This window comes from Salvelinus namaycush, chromosome 13 (assembly GCF_016432855.1).
Source record: "Salvelinus namaycush isolate Seneca chromosome 13, SaNama_1.0, whole genome shotgun sequence".
NCBI lineage: Eukaryota > Metazoa > Chordata > Actinopteri > Salmoniformes > Salmonidae > Salvelinus > Salvelinus namaycush.
Genome location: NC_052319.1, coordinates 29,485,100 through 29,497,052, shown reverse-complemented (window position 1 = coordinate 29,497,052; position 11,953 = coordinate 29,485,100). Strand labels below are relative to the sequence as shown.

At 42.0% G+C, this 11,953-nt stretch overlaps 1 protein-coding gene across 1 annotated transcript; it reads left to right on the top strand.

Annotated features, from left to right (window-relative positions):
• The first annotated feature begins 6,160 nt into the window (after positions 1–6,160).
• On the top strand, positions 6,161–11,878 carry LOC120058077 (secretin receptor). Its single transcript, XM_039006554.1, has 12 exons — positions 6,161–6,305; positions 7,429–7,524; positions 7,795–7,898; positions 9,196–9,305; positions 9,552–9,684; positions 10,012–10,165; positions 10,351–10,411; positions 10,508–10,577; positions 10,666–10,757; positions 10,866–10,992; positions 11,332–11,373; positions 11,477–11,878. The coding sequence occupies exons 1-12, from the start codon at positions 6,161–6,163 to the stop codon at positions 11,639–11,641; spliced, it is 1,299 nt and encodes a 432-aa protein (XP_038862482.1). The 3' UTR covers positions 11,642–11,878.
• Positions 11,879–11,953: the final 75 nt, after the last annotated feature.

Below are 11,953 nucleotides of genomic sequence, written 5' to 3'. Positions count from 1 at the left end.
CTGGTTGCATCACTGCCTGGTACAGCAATTGCTCGGCCTTCGACCGCAAGGCACTACAGAGGGTAGTGCCTACGGCCCAGTACATCATTGGGGCTAAGCTGCCTGCCATCCAGGACCTCTACACCAGGCGGTGTCAGAGGAAGGCCCTAAAAATTGTCAAAGACCCCAGCCACAGACTGTTCTCTCTACTACCGCATGGCAAGCGGTACCGGAGTGCCAAATCTAGGACAAAAAGGCTTCTCAACAGTTTTTACCCCCAAGCCATAAGACTCCTGAACAGGTAATCAAATGGCTACCCGGACTATTTGCATTGTGTGCCCCCCCCCCCCCCCCCCCCTCTCTTTTACGCTGCTGCTACTCTCTGTTTATCATATATGCATAGTCACTTTAACTATACATTCATGTACATACTACCTCAATTGGCCCGACCAACCAGTGTCCCCGCACATTGGCTAACCGGCCCAATATGTACATTGTGCAATATATTACAATATATGCATTGTGTCCTGCCACCCACCACCCCCTCTTTTACGCTACTGCTATTCTCTATTTATCATATATGCATCAGCCCGACTAACCGGTGCCTGTGTGTAGCCTCGCTACTGTTATTTTTCACTGTCTTTTTACTGTTGTTTTTATTTCTTTACTTACCTATTGTTCACTAAATACCTTTTTTGCACTGTTGGTTAGAGCCTGTAAGTAAGCATTTCACTGTAAGGTCTACCTACACCTGTTGTATTGGGCGCACGTGACAAATAAACTTTCATTTGATTTGATGTCCCAAAAAGGTTTCGGGTTAGCTAAAATGCTCTCCTAACCTGCAACTTCAACATGGGGAAGATATCAATTGTATTCTCCTCACATCCTCTATTCCCCTTCCCTTCTCAAAACTCATTGGAGGAGAAGGTCAGAGGGGCGGGAGCTCTGGCAAGGAGTATGCAATTGAGATTTTCCTTTGGTCTTTTTTTATGCTGCATTCATATGCTCATCTGAGCTTCCTAGTGATGTCGGAAATACAACTTAATTTTGTTCATGTGCTTTTTGGTCAGACCAATTCTTCAACCAATAAGATTTTAGCTAGTTTAATAATCTAGGTAAAATTATTTTTAATAAAGTTAGCTAACTTGCTTAAAATGTACAATATATGTTCAAACAAGCTACATTAGCCAAACAATATTGTAGTTGTCCAAAACAAATTTGTTGTCATCTTTTGGTTGAAAAGGTAAAAGGTCAGTGGTGAGACGTCACAACTCGGCAACTCGGGCAACAACATTTTCTCAGAGTTTCCCACTTGTAATTCCAACTTGGAGGGTCTTTCAAGTGAAATTTCCCACTGAACTTCCGATAACTAAGATAGCACGTGAGCGCAGCATTCCACACCCCATGATGTGTTTATGGGTCCACACTGCCTTCACGAGCCACTGACAATAACACCTGCATCTTAATTATACTGGCCAACAGACTAGCCTACCAGACCTAAATTTGCCCTTTACATTTCTATTCTTTATGAATATACGGTCATACTTTTTAAAAGCCATAGGCCTTTTTAATGGCAGATTATTTGCCAGTACCAATGGTACCAGCAGTCAGTAGCAGGTTTACACAACTTCCTCACCCTCTATCATTCATCTCACCAGTCAGGCTGGTGCAGGTCATCTACAGGTCACCTATAAGTCACCCATAACTGGTCTCAGCTGGACTGAAATGTCAGAAGCAAAACAACAACCTGTTTAATAAAGTGAATTATACCAACTGTAGGAAATCACTCAGGAAGTTTGTTACGTGTCCTCAAATATTCAAGATTATCATCCGGACATTGAACCAACACACAGATCACAATCAAATGATGTTATGATCGGATGGCCAGTGGGCTATGGACTCTGAGCATTGTGAGTAACAACAGGTAATTTCAATTTCATCCCCCTGAAAAGATAGAACAAATATTATGGCTGAACTCAAATGTGCTGGTTGATAAAATACCTGTATTTATGGGAAAGATGTTTAAAAATTGTATTTTGTTCTTAAATGATATTGTAAATTGTAATGGTAGAGTTATGTCCTTCATGTAGTTATCAGAATTGTACGGGAAGGTCTGCTCAATCCAAGAGTACAACCAATTGATTACAGCATTGCCCCAAAAATGGAGGAGGTGGGTGGCAGCGGGAGGAGGTAGGGAACTGGTCTGTCTGCCCAATATAAAGGTTCAAAACTGGTGGAGGAATAAAAATAGCATAAATAAGAAAGTATACCAGTTTCATTTGAGGACCAGGATGTTGACAACTGTACCATACAGATTGCAAAATAGTTGGGAAGAGATTTTTTATGTACCGATTGTAACGGGTGTCTAGATCTTCCTCCTCCTCGGACGAGGAGAGGAGAGAAGGATCGGAGGACCAAAATGCAGCGGGTTGTGAATACATAATGATTTATTAAAGTAAACGACGAAATACGAAAACAAACACTTGGAAGGATTACAAAATAACAAAAACGAACGTAGACTGACCTAAACCATGAGAACTTACATATAACACGAAGAACGTAGGAACAGGTACAGACTATAACAAACGAACGAACAAACGCTACAGTCCCGTGTGGTGCGCAGACACAGACACGGAAGACAATCACCCACAAACAAACAGTGTGAACACGCCTACCTTAATATGACTCTCAATCAGAGGAAATGAAAACCACCTGCCTCTAATTGAGAGCCATATCAGGTCACCCTTATACAAACATAGAAACATATAACATAGACTACCCACCCAAACTCACGCCCTGACCGTCAAACACATACAAAATAACAGAAAACCGGTCAGGAACGTGACACCGATTCCATGGTACAGGGTGTATGAGTGGATATATAAAACAACGCAAGATTCAAGACTTCGTGCTTTTCAGCTAAAATGATTATATAGAATTCTTGCCACCAACAAAATGTTGAATATTTGGGGCATAAAATCATAGAAGCTCTGCAGATTTTGTTGTGAGGATACAGAATCAATAGACCATTTATTTTGGTATTGCCCTCAGGTAGCCTGTTTCTGGTCTCAGGCTCAGGAATGGCTGAAAATGCATAGCATTGATCTAAAATTGACCCTAGAAATAGTACTGTTAGGAGATCTGGAGAGACCGGGTCAGTCAATTACTAATATACTAATACTCTTAGTAAAAGTATTTATCTTCAACACGCAATCTGTAGATTCTATTCGATTAGATCATTGAAATTGTACGTTAAACATCACAGCATAGTTGAAAGATATGTGCTGCGTGGAAACACGAAGTGGGTGGCCAGCAGAGATAGATGGGATGGGCTGAGGGAAGCTGAGGGTTGGTATGTGGAATTGGAGACAAGTGGGAGTGGAGTTGCTGTGTGAGAGAGAGAATGATGGTCAAAAGATAAAAGAAAAAAAAGTCTAAATAAAACATAACAAAAAGTATGTTTGAATGACACTAAGTGGCAGTGTTTTTACAACTAATGCCGGTTTGCCTGAGGCTGATGCCGTGCAGGTGTTTGTACACATGCATATACACACACTCATTCAAATAAACACATACAAGAACACACACATACATGTAATAGTGCCAGACATGCACACAAACATATACAGTTGGCATTGCTGTTATGATTTCAGTTGTCCTTGATGTCCTTTGTTTTAAATGTTTGTATTTTTTGCATTGTTGTTTGTTGTTTTCTTCTGTCTTTTCCTTTTTTCTCTTTAGTTCATTCTCTTGGTTGTTGGTGCATTGAGGGGTTCTTGGGGGTGGGGAATGGAATTAATTGTATTTTTTATTTATTTTTATTCCGGGGGGACTGTGGGATGGGTCTCGAATGGTTGAGGGACAGCTATTGGGGAACTGTGGGGGGATCTTGGAGGGTTCGGGATTCACAAGATTGTGATCATGAAAAAGGAAACTATGGCATATATTTTATATCACTATCATGCACACGCACCCTCACACGTAAGGATGGCTCTGTTGCGGAAAGACTGATACATGTTTGATAGGGTCTTGATGCTGTATTGTTTGTCCTTCATGTTCTAATACTTTAATGTTACCTCTTCCGTGTCTTTCTTTGTAATAAATAATTTAAAAATAAACAAAAAAATAAACAGGTAATTTATCATTTGGTTGGGCAGGTATGGTTACAGTGCAATTGTCTTCTGTTTACACTGGTCATTAGGCTTTGACACTTCCTCATACACTACGCTAAAAGTTGTTGACCCTAACCACAGATATAGAATCAGGTTAATTAAACATTAAATGTTGGAAAAAATACCTGACCCTATATAATATCAGTGCTTTCGAGCAAATGCCAAACTCTCAGGCTATACTCCACTTGGAGGTGCAGAAGACCCAGGCAGCCACTTCCTCATACCAGCAGTACTCTCCCTCTAGATGGATTTAAAGCTGATCTGCAAATTATCTATATATTGTACAATGGAAAAGTCCACAATATGGCTGTAGAAGAAAGGGGCAAGTGACTTTGTGGTTTTTAAAACACATATTCCCATGTTTCTTCTTCCTCTAAATCTAAACCACACAAAGTTTCAGTATTCTGATCTTTAGATCCAGGGTTCAGCACCTCACACATACCAAACAGCTGTTACAGATGTAGGATCTTAGTTTAATCACTCTTGTTGCTGGGAATGTTCTTGCATAACAGGAACTATAAACGTGTAGTGTATCTGTGTTTTTAAAAGGCTCCTAAAGTTTGTAATTTCCACTTTGAAATGTCAGACTTGATTTGCTCTATCAAAAACTGTATCAACTGCTACAAAAATGTCCATTAATTATAATCCACACAATAATTTACTTTTCCTGTTGCTGCAGGATTATTTTCTTGCTGGAGCAGACTGGCTCAAATTAAGATCATACATCTGTAAATCAAACCAAAGCCCTTCAGTTAATTGTCTCCAGAGATATAACAATCCTAAACCTGTCTTTAAGAGTGGAGGCAGACCCTGAAAGGATCTGATTTATACCGGTCCACAGCTTTACCAAACACCCAGCACCATGTTCCTTCTGTCCATCCCCAGTATTCGGCCAGAAAAAAATCGATTTGATCTTAATTGACCCAGTGAGTCTAGATAACGCTGACATGCTTGTTTATCCCCCTGGCAAGCCTTGTGCTGCTTATCATACATGTACAACAGCAAACACTGCAGAGATGTGATACCAGGTGACACTTTTACTACCCGTACACTTCACTGTTGTGTTTTGTAAACACCACTCAGAGGTGTCGTATGGGTACTATAAGGTGTGTTTGAGCGAGTTCGAGTGCGGTGGACAGGCGCTGAGAGTCAACTGAGAGTTTACTTTCAGGATTTATTTGAATGTTCACATGAGATGAAATTAATATGCCAGAGACAGAAACAGTTCTTTAGAATGTATATAAACTACAACTCTGGTAGGATAAAACGAATTATACAATTTGGAAATTCAAATATTTAGAATTTAGCAATTTCCAGGTAAGATAAAACCTCTATCCTAAATGGATGTGACCAGACAGTGACAGCCGCGCGCAGTGAGCAGTAGGCGGGGTCTACAGAAAAGGGATTATCTATTTTACGCTGCATCTGAAGTTTACAGTTTTGTGTAAATCAGGGTTGAGATAACCAGGACAAGACACTGTCACCTGCTTTCAGGACTTAGGCACCGAATAACTCTCTGCTTCGGTCAAGTAATATTCCTGGAATTTTCTATTGATATATTTTTGTCCAGGTTACCATTGCGCACCTGAATTGTCCCTCCTAGCGGATTCCGTATATATATATGTATATTTGTTTATTTTATTTCTCAGTTTGTCTTGGCAATACCATAGCTGCAATGAGGATAAACAGACAATTGCATAGGTTTGTGTTTATAGCAGCTCTTCTCGACTTCTCTTCCAATGTGAGTGATATTCAAATGTGCTCCAATTCCTCCTAATTATTTGATAATGAATGGATGTGTGTATATATCATGATCATGAAATGGAAAATGATAGTAGCCTAAACTATAATTGTCGCTGTCTCAACATAAATTCCTCTGAAAATGCAAAATATTATTCATTGTATTTTTAAAAGTTTAGTTTAGGGCGAGAGAATGGCATGCAGCACATTTTGATAAAGGCATATGGCTATACCCTTTCTAAATCGAAAGAAATATACTACAACACAGAATGCGATGCCGTTTAAAATCATGTTTGAAGGTGAAGGCCATTCCTCCAGAATGTGACCCGGACTACATCTTACTCCAAGATGAGTTGAGCTGCTTCAAGGATCTGTTCAAGATCAACATCAGCCAGGCTGACTCTCAACAACCAGGCAAGTCAGTCATTCTATGGGCATCATGTTTAGCCATTAATGTAATCTACACAGAGGAAGAAAAGTTCAAAGAGGGGCCAGGAAAACAGCTTAGATAACAGCACATCCGTACACCACAAATCACGTCCAATGAAGAGGGAGTGGTGATGGAGAGTGATGGAGAGTTTTGGAGGCAGCAGTGAGTCTACTCTGGTAACCAGATCAGCCAAACGCTTCTCTCCTCTGCTATATGTGGAATCTGGTGGTCTTAGTGCCCTGATAAACACATATCTGTGCTGGGAGCCCCGGGGTCATTAATATGGGAGGCGAAGCAATGTTCTTTTACCCTTTATTTTAAGGCTAGTAGCATAACACATTGGCTTATTGGATTTAGGATGCTGAAAACCTCATGTTACCATGGTTTCCTGCTGGTGAGAAGGAGAGAAGGCTGTGAGAAATACAATGCAAATGGTTGATTGAAGTGGTTAGCACTATCACACAATTGACATTTCAGATATTCCATTTGGCGAAAGAGTATGATTTGCCCTCAGATTGGCTTTAGGAAGAAAACAATTAGATAAAACATTGGACAGACAGACTAAGAGAGCGATACCAAGTCAGTTGTACAACTGAATGCATTCAATTGAAATGTGTCTTCTGCGTTTAATCCATCCCCTCTGAGTCAGAGAGGTGCAGAGGGCTGCCTTAATCGACAGCCACGTCTTCGGCAGACGGGGAACAGTGGGTTAACTTCCTTGCTCAGAGCAGAACGACCTTGTCAGCTCGGAGATTCGATCCAGCAACCTTTCGGTTTACTGGTCCAACGCTCCCACCCGCCAGGCTACCTGCCGTCCCGAGAGAGACAGATAGAACACCTGTCCTTTTCTATCTCTTCCACTTCCACAGCCCATATGGTACCTGGGCCTAAGGGCTGCCAGACAAGCCAAGGTGATTTGGCAAATGGATGGTGATTTTAGAAAGGGACTTCCTATAACAGTAACAAGAGGCATATTGTGCTGGCAGCCAAATGTGTCAGGATTTGTGGTATACTGTGAGAGCGATGGAATTGTTCAGCCTCCCTTGTGGAATGAATGAAGAGAACCTTTAGAATACCTGTGGATGACACCCATTATGTCTCCTGTAGAGTGCCGAGGTTTGTGGGACCACCTGAACTGCTGGCCTCATGCTGATGTGGGAGAGACTGTGTCACAGCCATGTCCCAGATTCCTCCGCACCACAGGTATGCCCACATACATGACTAAGCATTCCAAGGACACCTTAACAGTTACACATTAGAACATCATCAGACACATCCATATTCAAGGTTGATGATTGTAAATGGCTTTTGTATGTCAGGTATTATGTAATGCCTGTGTAGTTTAGGCATTATTACAGGATAAACAGTATCCCAGCGGGAAAAAGCGGTTGCAATGATGGGTAATGGTCAAGATTGTAAAATAACGTTATTTAGATCTATTCTTTAGCAAACCAGTGTTCTCTCCTCTCACAGGCAGAGTATACAGGAACTGCACAGAGCACGGCTGGACTGAACCGTTTCCTCCACATGAGATAGCCTGCGAGTATGCCTTTGAGACCCTCACCTTCCCTTTTGAGGTAGGATGATGTGATTCGTACCTGGTTCCACGAGGCGGCTAAAGGCGGCTTAGCCCCTCAGTTCAGTTTTAGTTTTATGTCTCTATATAAAAATAGCAGTTCAAATTATTGAGTGACAGGTTGGGCATGTTCTAGTTAGTTAAATGTTGGGTAACTCAAGGGGAGGCTGTATCTGAGCCTGGTAGACCCCACCTGTGCTTTATTGGTTAAGATAGGTTTTGCCTGATGAGAGGCTTTTGCTTTAGAATGCTGCCATTTTGAAGTCAGAACTTTGTATAGCCTGGCCTATTTGTAAATTTCACCGTCATCTTTGAAATACCAGCGCTGTGTAAATAAATCTAACACTCATTTGCACCTCTACCTGCCTGCCTCCTGCTGAATCTTTGTCCTAATGACTGCTAGAAGGCCATTATTTTATGCTGATACAGTGCAGAGGAGATAGGCTATGGATTTCGCGCCAACCTGTCACTTCAAAAGTGCTCAATGATCTCGGAGTCTCTGCATTTGAACTTTATGTTTATTGTGGTATAGCGTGATATAAGCAGAATTCTGTGGGATATGCCCCTCAGGAATGATGTGAATCCACAGGTGTGCTAAGTCCCAATACTCTTTAATGACCTCATATCGTGTTTTTCCTCCCTTAGGATCTGTTCACTGAAAATACTGTATAGGTTAAGCATTTTGATAGGCTGGCACTCAGTTCTTCTACAGTGGTGCATGTCTTTTTGGCAATATCATCAGCCTGGGCGAGAGTCAGTGGATATGGGTGCACAATAAAACCTATGATTTGATTTGATTTATAACATTTCAGTGTCCTGGGGTGAAATAAACCTATTATTATTATTTGTAGTAATTTAGGAACAGATTATGACCGAGTGTTGTATTTGGACTAGTTGCAGGTGGAATAAAAGAGTAAATCATAGTGTGAAATGTTCTGGTTCTGCTCAGAACTCCTCTTCCCAGTCTGTTCCGAGTGGTCTTCCTGCTGGGTGGACAGCAGTGCTTAACTACAGTGATTTAAGAGACAGATAGTAACGACATGGTCCAAACCCCCACTCTCTCTTTTTCTGTTAGGCCAGGACACTCTGTCCACCCTTACACATCTCTTTCTTTCTTTCTTTCTCTCTCTCTCACTCTGACTAGGTATCCCCCTTTCCCTTTCCCTCTCTCTCGCTGACTCTCTTTCTCTATTTCAATCGCTCTCTCTGACTGAAAAAGTCCCAACTCATACATTCATAAACTCAAAGTGCTTATAATATGCCCTTTTGGATGAACAGTGTTGTTTCTGCTTCCCCAGGCACCCAGGTCCAATGGGTACTTCCTCTATGTGCAAGTCATGTACTCGGTGGGCTATGCTATCTCTACTGCGTCTCTTACCATCGCCACTGCCACACTCTGTCTGTTCAGGTGAGTATAGTTGGGGGCCGTCCAAGTGATTTATACTTGTAGTAGATCATACATTGTTCTGCTCATCCCTTAACATTAGGAATGACTTTGACCACTTCTCCATTTGTCTAAATTGCTTGTCTATGTCAACTGTTTATCTTAATCTGCTGTCTTCACTGTGTCCACTGCATGTACAAGGGTCAATGGATGAAATTATGAATATATGTATTTTATTCTATCTCTCTGTGTCCTTGGTCTTCCCCCAAGGAGGCTCCACTGCACCCGTAACTACGTCCACATCCAACTGTTTCTCTCCTTCATCCTCCGAGCCACCTTCATCTTCATCAGAGATGCTGTGCTCTTCGCCTCTGATGACCACTTCCACTGTGACTCCTATCCGGTGCCTACTACCAATCACTATTAATCCCTTCATAACATTTATTACCCAGTGACTCCTAATCACTGACTGCCACCCAGTCAATCACCCAATTACTAAACCAGACAATCAGACCATAATTATGTTCAATCAGCCAGTCAATCAATACAAAAACTTCAAATCACGCTTGCAATCTCAATTTTATTACCTACATGCATTAATCATATAACATTCATCTATATATAGAAACCCCTTAGAAGAAGAAGACAAGGCTCACTCACGTCCTCCCCTTCCTTCCGGTTGAGTTGACTTATCCTCCTGCCTGTCTCGGTCCTCTGTCGCCCTCCACAGGTCAGCTGTAAGATTGCAACAACGTTCTCCAACTACTGCATCATGGCCAACTACAGCTGGCTGCTGGCCGAGGGACACTACCTGTACAGCCTGGTCAGTGTCTCCCTCTTCTCCCAGAAGAGGCACCTCAGGTGGTACATCGTCCTGGGCTGGGGTAAGCCTGTTTTACTTTAGCAAACTTAAATTAACAAGACTGAAGTACAAGTTTGCTAAAGTAAAAGATTATACCATTGATTTTGGCTATGTACATCTGCCCACTCAATTGGACTGTCTGGGAGCTCTGACATCATCTATTTTCTGTCTTTTCCTATTCCATTGTCTGACTGTTTGCCTCTACAGGTTCCCCAATGGTCGTTATAGTAGCCTGGAGTTTGGCAAAATATACCCGGGAGAATGAAGGGTAGGTTATGTCTGTATTCAAGTATCTATGTAATAATGCTTACATGCTCCACACATATAGAGTGTGTGTGTATTCTCTCTCCCCCTGGTTTTAAAGGTGCTGGGAGAGGAGGGGACACGAGGGGATCTGGTGGATTCTCAGAGTTCCTGTTCTCCTCTTCATCGTTGTGAGTTCTGCCATAACCTTTGACCCCATAAGCTAATTTGTGATTTTCTGTTAGTCAGCACCTCACTCAAAATCTGTCTCTTACGCAGGTTAACTTGCTGTTTTTTCTGAGTATCATAAGAATCCTGGTGGCCAAGTTGAGGACCCAGGAAATGCATAGAAATGAGTTGAACCAGTATAGGTGAGTTACATATTATTATTTTTGACCAAAAGCTATTTAATACCTACAGAACAAAACACTTTTGTCATGTTGATGATATCTTATGTACTTGTAAATATTTATTTTCAGGAGGCTTGCTAAGTCCACCGTTCTCCTGGTATCTCTCTTTGGTTTGCACTACGTCCTCTTTGCATTCCTCCCACATAAAGTCAGTGAAATATGGAACTTTATCGAGCTGGCTTTTGCTTCCACTCAGGTACTGTAGTACCTGTATTGTACTGTACTGTACATACAGTACATCCCTGCTACAAACTTTCAGTGTATCTACTTTTTGGTATACAGTGAGTAAAAAAATATGTTTTATTGTCACACACCAGATAGGTGCAGTGAAATGTGTTGTTTTATAGGGTCAGTCATAGTAGTATGGCACCCCTGGAGAAAATTAGGGTTACATCAACAGATTTTCACCTTGTCAGCTAGGGTGTGCGAACCAGCGACCTTTCGGTTACTAGCTCAACACTTTAACCGCTATGCTATTTTCCGCACATTTAGTTTAGTTTACTTAACCCTTTGTCTGTGCTCTGTCCTATTCTAGGGGTTTGTAGTAGCAGTTCTATACTGTTTTCTGAATGGAGAGGTAAGTTGACAACCACACAGTCAATGTCCAGTAGTAGATTATTGAGGATAGAGAGAGGGGATTGGCTGACCCTGGCTGTTGACCTTTGACACCCTATCCCCAGGTTCAGTATGAGGTTCAGAGGAGGTGGAGGCGATGGAGGCTAAAGCAGCATCTACCTGGGGAGGCCAGGTGCCAACATGGCTCCATGAGTCAGAGTGTAGGGGCCCATACCCAGGTCTCCTTCCTGACCCGGGGACCCTCCACACGCCATTCTAGTCTGGTGTAGCACATCCAGTCACTCCTCACTACCTATACTGTACCTACGAGGCTTTGTCAATGGATAGGTGCCATGTGTGTTCCACAGTCTATCTGTGACATTCTGACATTCCTGTTTGACTCTTGAAGGATGAGGCCTCCTTTTCTTTTTTTTCTGTTGAGTGTATATGATCTTTGACCGGCATGGCATTTAGTGACAGGACTGGATCTTTGGTTGTGGGGTCAAAACGCTGACAACCTTTCTGTGCATGGGTTTGCTATTCTGACCTTTCCTCATCCTCACCTGCAGGCACGCATGGCACACACACTGCATGACTATCAG

Bases quoted from the DNA above. Each gene is read 5' to 3' on its own strand.
- LOC120058077 (XM_039006554.1), top strand. From the start codon at position 6,161: ATGCGATGCCGTTTAAAATCATGTTTGAAGGTGAAGGCCATTCCTCCA. The intron at 9,306-9,551 runs GTGAGTATAGTT...TCTTCCCCCAAG, and splicing joins GCCACACTCTGTCTGTTCAG to GAGGCTCCACTGCACCCGTA. The intron at 10,166-10,350 runs GTAAGCCTGTTT...TTGCCTCTACAG, and splicing joins GTACATCGTCCTGGGCTGGG to GTTCCCCAATGGTCGTTATA.